The sequence below is a fragment of the Bos taurus genome, chromosome 6 (genome assembly GCF_002263795.3).
Source record: "Bos taurus isolate L1 Dominette 01449 registration number 42190680 breed Hereford chromosome 6, ARS-UCD2.0, whole genome shotgun sequence".
NCBI classification, from domain to species: Eukaryota; Metazoa; Chordata; class Mammalia; order Artiodactyla; family Bovidae; genus Bos; species Bos taurus.
In genome coordinates, this window is record NC_037333.1 from 19,888,688 (window position 1) to 19,907,347 (window position 18,660).

General features: G+C 39.5%; 1 protein-coding gene across 5 annotated transcripts in view; it reads right to left on the reverse strand.

The window, feature by feature from the left end:
- Positions 1-7,251: 7,251 nt before the first annotated feature.
- The window catches only part of TET2 (tet methylcytosine dioxygenase 2), a 143,353-nt gene continuing 131,944 nt past the window's right edge, over positions 7,252-18,660 (reverse strand). For all 5 annotated transcript variants that reach the window (XM_005207682.5, XM_059887717.1, XM_010805937.4 and 2 more), the window contains 3 exons: positions 17,107-17,244; positions 14,059-14,413; positions 7,252-12,057 (listed from right to left, as the gene is read on the reverse strand). In XM_005207682.5, the coding sequence (XP_005207739.1) occupies positions 10,568-12,057; positions 14,059-14,413; positions 17,107-17,244 (1,983 nt within the window). In that variant the 3' untranslated portion in view covers positions 7,252-10,567. The remainder of the gene's footprint in view (positions 12,058-14,058; positions 14,414-17,106; positions 17,245-18,660) is intronic.

An 18,660-nucleotide genomic window follows, 5' to 3' on the forward strand; every position in this document is an offset into this window, starting at 1 on the left:
ATAAAGTTGTATTCCTATTTTCAATTCTACTTACATAACATTGTGGTTGGAAAAGATGCTTGATATAATTTCAGCCTTCCTAAATTTTTTGAGATTTGTTTGTGGCCTAGAATGTGATCTATCCTGGAGGAAGTTCCACATGCACTTAAGAAGGTGTATTCTGCTGTTTTTAGATGGAATGTTCTATAGGTATTGTTTGGGTGAAATGTATTATTTAAGGCTACTTTTCTTTATTGATTTTTTGCCTGGATGAACTGTCTATTGATGATGTGGGTGTTTGTTCTATAAATATTTGATAGAATTCACCAGTGGAGTAGTCTGGTCCTAGACTTTGTTTGTTGACCAACTTGAATGCTGATTCAATCTCCTTACTCACTATTGATCTTTCATATTCTGTTTCTTTATGATTCAGTCTTTCTAGAAGTTTTTCTGTTTCTGGGAATTTTTCCAGGTCTACATTATCCAGTTTGGGGCATGTAACTTTTTTTTAATGGTCTATCATGATATTTTGTATCTCTGGGCTATCAGTTGTAACTTCTCTGTTTTTTTGTCATTCTGAGTCCTTGTCCTCTTCCAGTTTTTCAAAGTTTGTCTGACTAAAAGTTCATAAATTTCATCTTTTCAAAAAAAATAAAATCCACTCTTAATTTTAATGATCTTTTTGATTTTTTATGGTCTCTATTTCATTAATTTCTGCTCTGATCTTTGTTATTGCCTTGCTTCTGCTAACTTTGGGCTTACTTTCTTCTTTTTTTCTAGTTCCTTGTATTGTAAACTTAAGCAGTTTATTTGAGATATTTTTTCTTTTTTCTTAATATATGCATATATAAACTTCCATCTTAGAACTGCTTTTGCAGCATTCCACTTTCAAAAATAATTTATTTAATTTTTGGTTGTTCTGGGTCTTCATTGCTACATGCAGATTTTCTCTAGTTGCAGAGAGTGGGGACTACTCTCTAGTTATGGTCTGTGGGCTTCTCATTGTGATAGCTTCTCTTATTGCAGAGCACAGGCTCTAGGGAGCATGGGCTTCAGTAGTTGAAGCACATGGGCTTATTTTTTGTGGCTCTTAGACCCTAGAGTGCATAGCCTTCAGTATTTGTTGTGAGTGAGCTCAGCAGCTGCACCTCCTGGGCTCTAGAGCACAAGAGTTGTGGTGCATAAGCTTAGTTGCTCCACAGCATGTGGAATCTTCTGGATTAGGGATCAAACCTGCATCTCCTGCACTGGCAGTTGATTTTTTTTACCACTGAGCCACCAGAGAAGCCCACCATCATTTTTACTGTGCTCCCATTAACAAATTGTTGAACCTAGAGCTATTTTTATGCTTTATGACTTAACCTTTATTCTAGAGTTAAATAGCACATCACCATGTTATAGTATTAGAGTATTCTGAATATGACTATATGCTAGCTTTACCCCTGGGTTGGGAAGATCCCCTGGAGGAGAGCATGGCAACCCACTCCAGTATTCTTGCCTGGAGAATCGCTATGGACAGAGGAGCCTGGCAGGCTACAGTCCATGGGGTTGCAAAGAGTCAGACACGACTGAGCGACTAAGCACAGCACAACACAGCATCAACATCTGATATATTTTTATGTTTTCATTTTAGTAGTTGACATTTTTTCCTTTCACCTCAAATAACTCATTTCAGCCTTTCTTATAAGGCTGGTTTAATGGTGATCAATTCTCTCAGCTTTTGTTTATTCTGGAAAGTCTTATTTCACCTTTAGTTCTGAAGAACAACTTTGCTTGGTAAAGTATTCTTGGTTGACAGTTTCTTTTACCACTTTGCCTGTATCATCCTCATACTCTCCTGGCCTGTAAGGTCTTTGCTGAGAAATCCACTGATAATCTGATGGGAGAAAATTTTTGTCTCTTGCCTCTTATAAATTCTTTTTTTTCTCTGGCTTTAAACAGTTTGATGATTACATGTCTTGGAGAAGAATGTTTTGGATTAAAATTTTGAAATGACCAATTAACTTCATGAGGTTAGATCTGTCTTTACTTTTTAAAATCCATTCTTAACACAGAATTACCCTTTAAAACACAAATCAGGTCATGTTCCTCCTCTGCTGAGAACCCTCTAATATCATCATCTTGGAGTGAAGGCCACCATCTGACCTTATCCTCACCACTCTCTTCATGGCTCATTCTGGTATGGCCACAGCTTTTCTGAGTTTTCCAACTTTAGAGCTTTTCTCCTGCTTTTCTCTCTGCTTGTATACTCTTTCTCAAATATCCACATGACTTTCATCTTCAAATATTGTCAGTAAAACCTCCTTGGCTGACTACTGATTATTTAGAAAATCCAGCAGTCCTCCCAATAGTCAGTGCTCCCTTTCCCCTTAACTTGCCTTACTTTTTCCTCCTGCACTTATCTATTAATACTTTATTCTGTGTCTCTCTTTCCTAACTAGAATATAGGCTCCAAGAAGATAGAGACATATTGGTTTTGCTTGTTGCTGGATGCCTAACTCCTAGAAATGCACTTGAAACCAGCTTTAAGAGTGAAGGTTTAAACTATTTCTTAATGGATGGGTGAATTAATGAATGATTATATAAAACCAGGGTGGTGGAAAAGGTGATCTCTAAGATCTCATTCAAATCTGCTTATCCCTGATTTTGTAAGTTAAAATGTACTTCCTTTTTCTCATTAATGACTTGAAAATGCATAAAATAAAACCACTATGTTAGGAAATTATAGCTTCAGCTCAACTAATTAACATAACGTCTGACTGTTTTGTTTTTAGTTCGTTTGATGTGCTTTAAATGAACTCATTTATTCCTCACAGCAACCTTGTCGCATAGTTGTTATTATTTTCATTTTGGGGATGTGTGAATTGAGGAAAATAGAGGACAGATTAGCACACAGCCCAAGGTTGCATACTAGGAATGCAGAGCCAGGATTTGAACCCAAAATTATAGTTCTTTATGGTAAGTCATCATTTAGGGAATATAAAAATGAAAATTTAATCAGTGGTACATAATATTTAAAACATAACTCTTTCATTTTAATATATTCTCCCTTAAAATATTTTATTAAAATATACATATTTGAAACATGGATATTATAGACATTAATTTCATGAAATATATACCTGTTAGTAAGTGATATTGTAATAAAAGGAAATACAAATATAATTTCCTCAGTCATTTATTTTATGCTCTGATTTTTTTCCCTTCTGATTTTAACTCAAATTGTTTGAGCTTTTTATTTGTCTTTGGTGGGCATTTAGTATCTTAAAAACTGTGATGTCATTCCAACTACTGGAATTTTTACACAGTCACCAGGGGATTATTTACTATACCCTGATGGCTCAGACGGTAAAGAATCTGTTTGCAATGCAGGAGACCTGGGTTTCATCCCTGGGGCAGGGGATATCCCCTGGAGAAGGGAATGGCAACAGCTGGCTGGAAAATCCCCATGGACAGAGGAGCCTGGTGGGCTACAGTCTATGGGATCACAGAGTTGGACCCGACTGAGGGACTGTCACTTTTACTTTCTTTTTTGGATTGATTTACTTACCTGAAAATCAGTCTGAGGCTCAATAAGAATATATGACAGAGAATTATTTCCTTGTTCTTGTCACTGTCTTCTCTCTAGCTTTGAGGTCCTATTGGTGCTTCATGATCAAGAGCTCATATGCTGTTACACAAACCTGTTTGGTCAAGGGTGAGGGAATCCCAGGTCCCGCGGTGAGGAGTCAGCTGGATGAGCACTGGGGTGTGATCAGTGGAAAGCACCTGCTAGCATGAAGCAAAGGGGAGGGAAAGGAAACACTTTGTGAAAATAACTGTTTATTCTAGTTTGTACTTAAAGTTTTAGACTCTTATTAACCCTTACCATATCCCTGTGAGGAATGCAGTATTTTACTGATTTTCACAGATGAGGCTTAACCAGTAAAAGTGCTTGCTCGTCTGCATCCAGAGCCTGATGCTTTCTGCTGTACTGCTGCTGGTGCTTCATCGTGTTCCTTAAAGCTCAGTCAAGAGCTGCTTGTGAGAGAGGCGTTAGGCTACCAGGGGCATCTCAAGTTTCAAGCAACACCACCCAGATTTCTATTAATGGGACTCTTCTGTGCAAGGAATATAAGGCAAGTGCTCCGTGAATATGCCTAGAAATCCTTAATTCAGTGAATTTAAATGATCTGAATTCATTCTTGTGGGGGTAGGGAAGAAGTGGAGTATCTCTGTGCAACTACTATTTTACTCAACACCTAAGGAGAAATCTCATTTCAGTTTGAATTAAGAATTGATTAGAGAGTAAAATGTCAATTTGAGTCGAGAAATTCTTTTGAAATTGCATAAAAGGAAGCCCCCAAAGAAAGCATATTTGTGCAGCATACATGCAAGGGAAAGAGTGCTCCTTTCAAGAGGGAAATGTTTTGAGAGGGAGCAAAGACATTTGTGAGAAATTGCCTTGTAAGAGAGGGAAATGCAGGCAGGTGGCCTCGAGAATATGGGAACAAAAGTATCTTTGTTCTTTGAAACTGAAGAGTGCTGGCAAAACTGAAATAATCTATAATTACTGCTAATTCTCTGCTGGGCATCTTTTGTGAACATTTTCTCACCACTCTAACTAGAGAGTGTGTTTCTCACGGGAGGGAGGCAGGGAGGAAGTGCCCCACCCCTTACTGCAAAGCCTGAGACTGAAGTTAGTTAGCAAGTGTCTTCCTGTGGCCAGCACTCTCCCACTGCATTGATTTGAGAAAGATGCTGGACACTCGCCTCCAGGTGGCCTTTAAACCCACAAAACCAATTAAAAACTCTCTGCAGCTTGAACAGTAGCTGCCTGGATGAATAAGGTCTTTTCTCACTGAATTTGGTTCTTACACAGCTGATGGAAAGGAATAGAAGCTCAAATTACCCAAAGCAGGAGGGTTTTTACACTAGAGCAACTAAAGAGACCAAGGAAAGTAGTAAGGGGTACTGTGTGACACGGCAGCTGTGCGCATGCCTGCTTGCATGAAAAGGTTCATTCTTGGCAGTTATTTCCAGAGAAGGCAAGGGGCCAATAAAGCTTTTGATGCTGGCTCGTCTGTCATTGTCAGCTGTCTCCCTGATTCAAGTCCACCTGCAGGCTCGGAAGCAGCAAAGTGGCCCACACCTTCATTTATGGGGCATTGGCATCAGCCTCTGCCTGGCCAGTGAGATCAGGAAGGCCCCTGGCAGGAAAAGATTTGCACTCACAGAATCTTAAATTCCCCTTGCCTGGAGCAGTGCAGGCTAGCAAACCTGAAGAGCTAGAAGTTCCCAAGGTTAAGCCAGAGGATGGATTGTGAAATGAGAACTGACAACATCTCCAGAGGGTTGAAATTAAAAACAAAAACAAAACCCACAAATGGTTGGATTACTGCTTTTTAACGGTGACATTGCTTCTTACCACCCTGGCTTTGAGTAGAATGCTAGAGGAATCACCCAGGCAATGAGTTCAAAGGTTATTAAATGGCAGTCATTTTCTGGATTCAAGAATGACTATTTGATGGAGACAAAAATATGAGAAAGAATTCCCTTACCTCACGCATGATATAAATGATTTCTCTACCAGTTTCAGAAGCGGTAGGGACGACAGTTGGAAGACTCGAGGTAATTAGAACGTGTAACTCTGTTTGCTCTCTTGCGTTTCTACAAAGTGTTCAGCAGGAGTGCACAGGGGCTGTGTGAGGAGTGGTCACACGACAGGGAAGGGATCGAGAGGAGAGCAACCTAGCTTCCGGCTTCCTGGAGCCACGTGGGGTGGATGTGGACATGTGTTTGGTGCTTCTCAGGCCACCTCTTCCCACTCACTAACACGGCCTGCCTTTCTGACAGCCAGGGAGAGGAATTTTCCATTAAGAGTAGACAGGAAGAGGAAAATGAGAATCTGAGAAAAGGGCTGGCTTTAGACTTAAGCAATGTGAACTCAACTCTGGGGTCCCTGCTGTCGCCAATGGTGCTGAGACTGTACACGAGGAGGGACGGTCAGCTGAGGTCCTCAGTAGAGCTGTTACTCCATTCCTGACACTGGCTACACATGAAAAGTGAGTAGGTTAAAAAATAAGCTTGAAAAAAAAGTCAGCTGACTAGCTATTCAATCAGAGAAATATTTTGGCCTTAATTATTTGGATGCTACCTGATCTGCCTCTTGAGAAATTTGTATGCAGTTCAGGAAGCAACAGTTAGAACTGGACATGGAACAACAGACTGGTTCCAAATAGGAAAAGGAGTACGTCAAGGCTGTATATTGTCACCCTGTTTACTTAACTTATATGCAGAGTACATCATGAGAAACGCTGGACTGGAAGAAACACAAGCTGGAATCAAGATTGCCAGGAGAAATATCAATAACCTCAGATATGCAGATGACACCACCCTTATGGCAGAAAGTGAAGAGGACCTAAAAAGCCTCTTGATGAAAGTGAAAGTGGAGAGTGAAAAAGTTGGCTTAAAGCTCAACATTCAGAAAACAAAGATCATGGCATCCGGTCCCATCACTTCATGGGAGATAGATGGGGAAACAGTGGAAACAGTGTCAGACTTTATTTTTCTGGGCTCCAAAATCACTGCAGATGGTGACTGCAGCCATGAAATTAAGATGCTTACTCCTTGGAAGGAAAGTTATGACCAACCTAGATGGCATATTCAAAAGCAGAGACATTACTTTGCCAACAAAGGTCCGTCTAGTCAAGGCTATGGTTTTTCCTGTGGTCACGTATGGGATGTGAGAGTTGGACTGTGATGAAGGCTGAGTGCTGAAGAATTGATGCTTTTGAACTGTGGTGTTGGAGAAGACTCTTGAGAGTCCCTTGGACTGCAAGGAGATCCAACCAGTCCATTCTGAAGGAGATCAGCCCTGGGTGTTCTTTGGAAGGAATGATGCTAAAGCTGAAACTCCAGTACTTTGGCCACCTCATGTGAAGAGCTGACTCATTGGAAAAGACTCTGAATCTGGGAGGGATTGGGGGCAGGAGGAGAAGGGGACGACAGAGGATGAGATGGCTGGATGGCATCACTGACTCGATGGACCTGAGTCTGAGTGAACTCTGGGAGTTGGTGATGGATAGGGAGGCCTGGCGTGCTGCGATTCATGGGGTCACAAAGAGTCAGACATGACTGAGCAACTGATCTGATCTGATTAGATATAGTTTACTATTAAGAATAACCATCTAAAAAGTATCTTTAAAAAGCTCCTGTTTTTCATTACCTTCTGCCCCACTGAGGTGGCAGTAATTCAGGAAGTGAACAGAAACTTCAACAACAAGACAATACTTAGAGTGCATTAAATAAATATAAATTTTATTAAAAACACTCACATAGCGTTATCAGGAATGATATAATAATAAACGCTTTCAAATAACCTGCATTCATAACATTACAATACTTACAGTATTTATAACCATCCTCAGATTTTTATAGACAAACCGAACATCTCATGAAAATAAGTTTTTAAAAAAAGCGTAGAAAAATGCACACAGAACTCATTATCTTAGTGTCAGACGGCAGAAGTTTCCTACACAAGTTAACCACTAGCTTTAGAAGTGAACTGTACACCACTGTGCGTCAATCAGGATGAAAAATTCATTCAAGTAAAGTTGACACCACTCAAAAGCATTTTCAAGTATGGCTATATAGTCAACCTGATATTCCTATATAAGCAAATTGGAGATCTGCTTTCCATTCATTCTGAGGCAGGTTTGATATTTACAATTATAGATCTGATATTTACAATATGCCACTTAATTTCTTCTCCTTCCTACCTAGCCTCTCCTCAACCCCCCAAACTATACGTCCTGCTCTGTTGGCCAGCAGTTTGACAAATGACAGTGGATTGATACAGAAACCAAATATTCACTCATCTAGGGATTTGGTTGACTCAAAATCAACAAATGTGCATGTAGTAACCAAATATTTAGGGTTAGATACATGGCATAGGCAAAACATTCAAATCATGCAGTTTGAAATATATAAAGCAAATGTTCTTGAAATGCTTGTAAACTGGTCACAGCCAAAAACTAGAGAAGAAAAATTTATTTTAAAGACAAAAGCCATGTTTTGACTAAAAAAATCCATTAAGATTTGACCAATAAAACTCAAAGGCCTCCATTGATAAAGAATTTATTTGAAATGTTAAAAAGCAAAAATGTACACAGACTAAGACATAATTGTACAGTTGATTGCACACCATCCCCCTAAGTGTTTTGCTTGTGTAGAAAAGTCCTGTGGATCTGTACCTGTATTGATTACAGGATCAAAACATCTTTTATTTAGAGAGTTAAAGACTCTAGCCAACAGCCACTTGCCAAACTCCTGACTTACAATTTTCCCTTTATCAACTCAGTGCATTCTATTTTCATGTAATTTTTTTCTGCTTGAAACAGTCAAAAGATTTTCCAAACTCTTAAAATGCTTTTCTTTACAATAAAAACAGCCAACAGATTTACAAGATTAGTTTTAGTTACATCAGGACATATACAAGTAAAATAGGAGGGATTCAAAATAAAAGGGTTAAATCCCTGAAAAAGAATATATTATTAACCTACAACAATTTTACATGAACACAGGTGACGTGTTGGCATAAGGAGAACATGAGCTGAAATATCCCTGAATTTTTAGAACAAAAAGGTTGAAGTTCAAGTTATACTTGCTAAGAAATCAAGTATTGGAAAAAGGTATGTTTTTTTTTTTTAACTAAAAAAAAAAAGCCTTGGAAAAAAATGATGGTACACAATGCTCTAAGCTTTCACTCTCAGTTCAATATCCTATTGCCAAACTAGTGTTGAGGTATATGACAAGTAGGAACATCACTCAAACCTTTAATGAATTCTTAGCTCACATTATGATATATTTGTAGCAGGTTGAGTAGCACCATCATGATGTGAATTTTGTTTCAAATCTATATATATATATATATTTATATATATGTATATATTTTAATTTCTTTTTACAGTACTAAAATACTAAAGCATTGCGTTAAAAAAGTTTGTTTACAATTTAATTTACTTACTATACATCTCTTTCATTTCTTTATACAAATTAATGATTTAAAACCACCACAGCAAACCAGCTGCCTGTTTTTAAATTTTTTTAATTAATAGATTCACACGGAACTAACCCTGTTTATTCATCTTATGCAGGCATCAGTCTGCTCAATCTTTCTGGTAAAGAGGACACTTAAGCTAAGACATGACAACATTAAAATGTACAATTATCAACACAAAGGCAGACTGCCATTTGGTTCACCAAAGGGAACCATACAGATCCATAAAACAGCATTGGCTTAAGTGAACTAGCTTTGTTGAGTCTGTAGCATGCTTTTATTTATTACCTGCAGTTAATAGAAAATTCTTAAAACTCTACATATTTGAGCAATGAACTTGTCATACAATTTTGTATAAAACTGTTTTACAGTATAGCATGTAAGATGAGCACCAGAAAACATGTGTTTTGTGGACTAATGTATTCCCTTGAATCCAGTAAGCCCCATTTTGGATGTAACTGGCTGTATTAAAAATGGATACATTGCTCATCAGCAGATGCATGGCTAAAAGCAAAAATATTTTAAAAGCTTTCCTTAAAAAAATCAACTTTTCATTCTAAAATGAAAGTAAACTTTTTTTCTTTTTCTTTTTTTAAACATCTCAGTACCTTAGCATTGTTCAAGTTGTCAAAGCTTAGGTAGACAAAGTGCTTCTAAAACACCATTTAAAATATTTATAGATATACATGTCTGTGCACATATACATATGTGTATATATATGTACATATATGTTTATTGTCCTACAAGGACTTCACTGGATGAGCAAAATCCAGAGGCCTTTAAAATGTCCACATTTTAAAAACTAAGCTTGTGTAAGAATAGGTAATTATGATTAAAAACTTGAATGAAAAGGTACCCCCATTATTCAAGGGCATCAGAGTACACTGATAGCATCTTGACGGTATAAAGGCATTAAATTTTCAACTGTTAAAGACACCATTTTCTTAGCACCATTTCTTAGAACATCCAAACAAATTCAGTGTTTTGCTGTCTATTCACGCTTCCTGTAGCTATTTCGATAAATAAAAGTTAATATTAAGGTTACAGTAAAAACTGCATGTTTAAAAGCCATAATTCCAGTATTTCAGTACATTGTATATTCAGCACCAGATGGTATTTTAAGATTCCTGCCCCTGTAATACTACAGTACTTGATTTGTGTTCCATGACTATGCAAACTTGGTATTATTAGAAGTGGTCACAGATGTGTAGAGTTGTAAAGGGGGGGAATCACATTTACATATCGTCCCGTCCAGTAATAGAACCAGTGTTTAAAAATGTAAATTGTGGAACACTTCCTTCTCCACCTTCTTTTTGCATAGAATGCTTTGGTCTTTTGCCTAGATTCCATCTGTGACCACTTAGGAGTCAGTGGAAATTAAGTGCTATGGCAAGATGACCTCTTGTTTTGCTGGTGAGCCGAGGTTCCTCCCACCACATTTGTCAGGATTACTGTGTCCTTTCACCACTGCCCACGTCATGAGAACTACACTAACGGACAAGTTGGTTGTGGTCTTTTCAAATGAGGTAACCAACTCAAGGGGCGACATCATATGTATCTGTTGTAAGGCCCCGTGACCCTAGTGAAGGCATATGGAGATGTAGTTACTGTGGAGTCTGTGGTCACGGACATGGTCCTTTCAGCAAGGGACTTGATGAAGCGCAGGTAAGTGGGTTCGGAAGGTTCATGCGGCTCAGTGGGCTCCCGTTTCACCTTTTTGCCGTGGGTTTTCTGAGACACATAGTCCGGGCCGCACTTTTCTTCCTCTTTCTCACGGGCTCTCTCGGCCATTTTGGCTTCCCAGAGCGCCAAGCCATGTTTTGGCTCATTCATGCTCTTGTGCTGGTAAAAGACAAGCGAGATCCTGGTGGGGTGATTCCTGTTGGGATTCTTTAAAGGGGTCGTGGCGTGCAGCTCGCGCTTTGCACACTCGATGAGAATTGACCCATGAGTTGGAGCCACAGCCACTCCTCCGATGTCAGGATCCAGGAAGCTCTGCTCGCTGTCAGACCAGACCTCATCATTGTCCTCGGTGGCCGAAGGCTGCTTTTCCTGACTGCCAGCCTCGTGTACTTTGTGCAAGCCTTCCTGCACAGGAGGAGTTCTCTCATGGTTAAGACCCGGAAGCACCTTAGATAAGCCATTCGCTGTGTGGGACAGCATGTCGTTCTCCTTGTTTTGGAGATGCAGAGCATGAAGGGAGCTGTTGAACACGTTTGCAGCTGCACTGTAGTTATGGATTAAATGAGACGCTGGGTGATGCTCACCATTTTTATAGTCTATGTTTGAAGTGCTCAAATTGGGCGGTAATCTAGAGGTGGCTCCTATGAAGTGGCCATCCATCTCATGCGTGGAATAAGGAGGAAATGTCCCTACATGGTGTACATTTGGTCTGATAGTACAGCTGCTGAAGGCATCTCCTTGCATATTTTGGTTTCCATAACCTAAGTATTTAGAAGTAAAACTCTGGCTGTTTCCAAACCTTGGCTGGTAAAGTGTGTGGATGGGTGGCAGATTTAGCTTAGAGAGAGGGTCTTGGTTTGGATACCTATAGAGATCCATGGGCTGAGACTGGGGAGAATAGGAGCCCAGATATTGGGAGCAGTTGTCCACTGATATGTTTCCATTGCATTGATATGATGGATACTGGTTACTCTGATTCAAAAGCCCAGGGTAGGGGCTCATAGGATTGGAAGAATTCAAATAGGAACCTGCAGCTTGGGATGAGGTGGAATAGAGGTTCACAGGGTTGGCACCTCCATAAATATCTGAAGTATGCGAAGAGCCTGGATAAGGGCTCATTGCATTGGGCCGTCTCATGTACAGATTGGTGGATCCAGACGAAGAGTACGAGCTGACCGACTCTGACTGAGAGTTATTAGTTAAGGGGTGATGTGGCTGCTGCTGTGGGGGCTGCTGCTGGGGTTGCTGCAGCTGTGGCGGCTGCTTCTGTGGCTGTGGAAGTTGTTTCTGCAGTTGGGGCTGGGACTGGGGCTGCTGGGGCAGCTGCATGACTGGTCCAGGAGGTTGCAGAAGTTCTGTGGACAGGATAAGAGAGAGCAGGGACAAATATGCTTGATTATCATTTTATGAAGGCCAGTGAGGACGTTTACACACATGTGAGAACCAGGACTAGAATTATGCAAGACCTGTCAAACAAGGGTAAGAGTAACATCAGAGCTCTCTAATCACTGTCGTGCATAATTTTCTGTGTCTAAAGTGTTAGAAATAAAATGGCAGAATCCATAACAGTGCAACTGGGTGAATGGTGGGAAATGTAATAAAACATCCAAAAGCCATTCCACTGAGGGCACCATGTGCTCTGGAGCTTCTGTGCTTTTGATCACACCACACTGTCTACTGAAGTGCCCCGCCCCATCCTCCCCATCTCCCTGCCCTTCCTTGACGCAGTCATCCTTTCCTCAAGGAAGCCTTCTCTAAAGCCAGCTTCTAGTGCTTCTGTAATTCTTGGTCATAGTCACTGCAAACATTAAGTCAGATAAAGCAACAGTCATAATATACTGGATACTGGAATTTATATATAATGGATATTGGAATTATCCATGTTGAGTTCTTTCTTCACCTCACTGTAAAGCAATTCCTTGAGGGAAAGGATCCTGTCTCATTTCACTTTATTTCTCCATTGCCTGGCAAACAATGTTAAATGGGTAAAGAAGCAAGAAAATTTGTTACGGAAGATTTAGCAATGCTATGAGAAAAAAAAAAAATGGCATTCATTTAAATACCCAAAACACCTTATACAATTGGCAAACTCTATTTCATTAGCATGCTTTCCAGGAAGGAAATCCACACAGTTATAGATAGAACTTTAAAGAAACGTTTAGCTTTGCATGTGAAACTGGTAAAAGTCACACTTCTGTTTCATGACTTCACTTAAGCAAAAAAAAGAGAAAAAGTAATATGAGATCAGAACAGATAAATGGAGCTGCAATGGCAGTTCTGAGAACTGAAATGACTACTGCAGAGGCCAGTTAGAAGGAACTAGATGCAAAGTTCTTACTGATTATACTATATAGCTAACTTAAAGGAGCTATCAGGGAGTGGATAGGATTTACTTAGTGTAAATCAACATATCAGCAAATATTTATTAAACATCTTTGACATATTCTAAATGACTTAGTTTTATCTCTGAGATTCAGAGACAAATCAATCAGTAGGGAGATTTGACTTAGTGAAGCAGAGATGGGCGGTTCCAAGCAAAGCAGGATACTAACGCAAAAGATACACATTTTTCTTTTGTTTATGGCTAGGTCAATACCATCTCTTAAATTTGGATATGGACAACATGTTGTATGATTTTATTTTTTAGAGTATTAACTATAGTCATAAAGCAAGAAGCTTTAGAAAGAGAATATTCACTAGGCATTGATAAATAATGCTCTATTGCTATAACTATAGATGTGATCTAGTTTGATGGGTAAAAGTTTTATAAGAACTGTATGTGGAGCCCCCTTGCATACCTCAGACTCAACCTGGCTAAGGAAAGGTATCTTGTTCTCCTGCCCTTCCCCTTCCATATCTCAATAAATAGTACTATTATCTGGGCTTATAACTTTAGAGTCATCTTTAACTATTTTTTCTCCTTCATTCTAATGGGTTTTTCACTGATGTATTGATAATCATTTTGGAAGAATTCGCTTCTATCATCTGCACTACACCAAAGTTCAAGCTCTTTTTATCTCCCTCTTGGTTGACTGCATCTGTCTCCAAGCTATTAGTTACTCTACCTCCAATTTGGCTTGCCAGTCATTGCTAATAACTCTAATTTCACCACATCACTTACCATAAAACTCTGCCATTTATTAGAAAATAAAATCCAAACTTCCTCCTCAAACTGGGGCTAATGGTGCAACATCTCATTACATCTCCAAGAACAAAGCCTGGGCCTTGCTACCTTAGAGAAAATTCTGGTATGGAATGAAGACCATGGCTGAACTTAACCTTCCAGAATCAACAATGTTCACTTTTAAAATGTGTCATCTAACACAAGAATCTACAGCACTTCACGTTAGATTTACCTGCCAGCTGTTTAGCCTGGCTTGCATTTTCAGTCTGTTTCAGACGAGATGCGGCTGACTTTTCTTTTTCACTCTTATTTGTGCTGGTCTCCAAAGAGGAAAGCTTTTCAGCTGCAGCTTTCTTGGCTTCTAGTTTCCTCTGTCGGCCCGTCTTGACCGGCTCTGCTAACATCCTGACCTTCCGCCGAAAAGAACTCAGTACCTGAATGGCACCGTTTCGTTTTTTCTCCTCCTGAGCTTCTACACTGCCAAATTCATCAACATCAGAGACTTTGTAGAGAGGCAGAACATGGAGCTGCTCATCCTCAGGTTTTCCTCCAATTTCTCGATTGTCTTCTCTGGTGAGGGTGCATACCTGGCAGGGGAGTAAGAGAGCACAGCTTCAGTTTCAGTCCAAATGAAAGCTGGTGTGTGTGAGTTTCTCCTCAGTATTTAGATTCATGGTGCTGGCCTACTGGACCAGATTGGTTTGTTACCCTAAAACCATGTTTGTCTATTAATGAAGACTGCATCAAAATGGTACATCAAGATAAATAAGTTCATTTTTTTTTTTTAATCTATCAGGAATTGTTACTTGTAGTGACCCTGTTCCTCACAGACATTTCTAAGGGAAGAAACTGTACTGTACCCAAAGTGTAGCAATCTTCCACTTTTCACACTTAACAAAATAGATGTGCTAGAGGTGAAGCCTCTTCAAAAAAGAAACTACAAGTTTCCTCCACCAAAACGACTTCCTCTGTTTTTGGTAATATCACATTCGCCTCATTTCATACTTTTGTGCACAAAGAAATTTCACATCTTTCTTCACACCTAACTCTCCTTAATTGTGTTTAGGAAATTTGCACCAGATACCAAAGTGAAATCTAAATAATGTAAAACTAAAGATTTGATTCATATGTAACTTAATGCTGTTTCCACCTTTCTTTTCTCTCCTCTATACTCTGTGAAATCTAACTTATTGTTTCTCTTCTTTCTCATTTCTTTTCTAAAAAGGAAAAAAAGCTACTTCTGCTGCTCTGATAACTTGATGGTACTTTTTTTTTTTTGGTTGGCCACAATCACATTGGCTTTGAAAGACTGTTGGTTTTGAAATACTAGCTTTGAGTATTGAGTGTTTTTAATTGAGAAAATGTGACCACAATTATTTAAAACCCAAGGTAACATAAAAATCATTGAGAGATATGCTTGAAAGGAATGTGATTGTTAGATTTATGTTTGTAAATAAGTTTAACGTGTGATGGTATTAAAATGGTACACATAAGTCATCCCAAATTCTTGTCTCTGACCATCTGTCACCTTTTCCCACAATTTATCCCTACTCACTTCTACTTCTCTTGTGCAGCTTCCATCTAACCTTACAGAAATTGCAGTCTATCAGAGGTAAATTCCCCTCCACTTAAAAATTTCTTCTTCCTCTGCCTGCTCCCCATCTCCTTGCTGAAGAGGAATCTGGTTATCTTCAGGACCAACTATAGCTCCATCTATCATTTGAGCCTCCAAATGAGCAGATGTTCAATACCTGATTAGTGATGATATAAGATATTATAGATGATAAGCCTCGTGTTTGTTCTCCTGGATCAAAAGTTAGCAAACTTGGGTTAGTGGCCAGTCTGCCTTGCAGCCTGTTTTTTTGTATGGCCAGTGAATTAAGATTTTTTTTTTTTCATTTTTAAAGAACTTTTTATTGGGAGGGACCCAAAGAACATTACAGAGATCCTATGTGGCCTGCAAAGCTTTTTAACAGAAAGTGTCCAACCCCTGCTCTAAATTATAGGTATTAATACCTTCTCTGCTTTTCAACAAAAATTTCAAACCAGCTTCCTCAAATTACTTCTACTGCCTCTCTGAATTATTTTCTCCTCTGTAATAGAACTATAGTGCCTGCCTTATATTTTCCACGTTAGGTCTCATCTTCCTCAGATACACTTAAATCTATGTTGATGACTCACTGTTGTTCCGTCGCTCAGTCATGTCTGATTCTTTGTGACCCCATGGACTGCAGCATACCAGATATGCCTGTCCCTCACCACCTCCTGAAGTTTGCCCAAGTTCATGTCCATTGCACTGGTGATGCCACCCAGCCATCTCATCCTCTGATGCCCTCTTCTCCTTCTGCCCTCAATCTTTCTCAGTATCAGGGACTTTTCCAATGAGTTGGCTGTTTGCATCAGATGACCAAAATACTGGAGCTTCACCTTCAGCATCAGTCCTACCAATGAGTATTCAGGGTTGATTTAAGACTGACTGGTTTGCTCTCCTTGCTGTCCAGGGGACTTTCAGGAGTCTTCTCCAGCACCACAGTTTGAAGGCTTCAATTCTTTGGCATTCTGGAGGAGGGAATGGCAAACCATTCCAGTATACTTGCCATCAGAACCTCATGAACTGAGGTTGATTAATTTATAGTTTCTATACTTGAGCTTTTTCATTCTTTATCTCCATCCTGGGTCATTATCACCCTAGGTGCAAGGCCACACTCTGAGTTTTATTGGTATAGAACACACTGCTCCCTCCTAAGATGGATCCATTTTCTCCCCTTAGCAAAGTTTCCAATTAAGGGCAATTCATTTCCCTGACTGTAATATGTAGCTACAATAGGTGGTTTTGGACTTTGACCCTTCTATAGTGGTTACTGTGACAAAGGCGACACATTTTTCATATATCTTCTCTATGTAGGTTAGACTGGTATCTTGGCTTGTGTATGACTTTTTGATGAACTGATTATAACCTACCAGATATTTGATACTAAATTCTGAATGCTGTTTTTTGACATCCAATTATAGCTAGCAATGTTTAGTCACCAGTTTAGATTAGCACCAAGAATGTTCATGATTTTCACGTACTTCTCAACAGTTTTCCACTGATATGCCAACCTGTTATGCGAGTACTAGTTATGCCAAGTAAGGTCACTTGCACCAGCAATCATTCATGAAAACACTGGTCGCTACGATGACATCTGCAGGAAGCAGAGTACTCTAATTAAATGCTGCCAGCTTCCGTCCTCTACTCTTCAATAGCACACGCTGCTAACCTGTCCTCAGCTCCACCTACCAGTGTGCTGCCATTCTGCATGTTTTGCAAGTCTCTGTGGGCGTGAGCACAGAAGTCCAAACACGCGGTGACCCCTGAGAATGGACGGCCTTCCTTCAGACCCAGACGGCACTCTGGTGCTCTGTGTTCATATTCAATCTGAAAAATAGAAGTGTGTCTATGAGTGGGAAGGACTGAGGCATCTGAAATTCTTAGGCACACATTTGAGAAAACAGTTTAAGACAGGTATACCAAGCAGGTCAAAAAATTCCTTAGTATTATATTTTATATTCCCAAACACAATGGAATGAGGTGAAATGGGGCAAATGCTTTGACATAGTAAAGTTTTTAGAGTGTTATTGAGATATAATTGACTTATACTTTAAATATATGCTGTTTAATATATATATATATCAAACAGTACACTATATATATATGTAAAAACCATTGCCACAAACAAAATAATGTACATACCCATCTTTCCCCAAAGTTTCCTCATGCCTCTTTACTTTCATGCCTCCTACTTTGTTCTCCAGTAAGTAAGTAAGTGAAAGTCACTCAGTCGTGTCTGACTCTTTGTGACCCCATGGACTATACAGTCCGTGGAATTCTCCAGGCCAGAATGCTGGAGTGGGTAGCCTCTCCCTTCTCCAGGGGATCTTCCCAACCCAGGGGTTGAACTGGGGTCTCCCACATTTCAGGCGGATTCTTTATCAGCTGAGCCACATGACTTTCTTCTCAAGCGCAAACTACTGATCCGCTTTGTCACTAGAGATTAGTTTGTATTTTCTAGAATTTTATACAAATGGATCCATTTTGAGTTAATTTTCATATAGGGTGTCAGAATAAGAGTCAAAGAATTTTTTTTCCATGTGGATATTCAACTGTTCAAACACCAGTGGGTAAAAAAAGTTTATACTTATCCCATTGAATTGCCTTTGTTGAAAATCACTTGACCATACATGTTGAATCTATTTCCAGACTATCTATTCTGATCTTTTGTTATGTAATACAAGAAGGCAATGGCACCCCACTCCAGTACTCTTGCCTGGAAAATCCCATGGATGGAGGAGCCTGGTAGGCTGCAGTCCATGGGGCCTCGAAGAGTCGGACACGACTGAGCGACTTCATTTTCACTTTTTACTTTCATGCATTGGAGAAGGAAATGGCAACCCACTCCAGTGTTCTTGCCTGGAGAATCCCAGGGACAGAGGAGTCTAATGGGCTGCCGTCTATGGGGTCGCACAGAGTCAGACACGGCTGAAGCGACTTAGCAGCAGCAGCAGCAGCAGTGTACAGGCACGTGTATGTGTGTGTAGGCCAATAACTAACTGTCTTAATTACTAGTAAATGTAGATTTGTAGTAAATCTTGAAATCCTGGAGTATAAATATTCAAATTTTGGTCTTTAAAAAACTGTTTGACTACTATGCGTTCTTTACACTTCTCTCTCTATATTTTGGCGTCACCTTGTCAACTCCTTCAGAACACCTGGTAAGATATTGGTAGCTCATGTACTGAATCCATTGATTAATTTGGGAAAAACTGACAAATAATATTTAGTCTTGTGATCCAT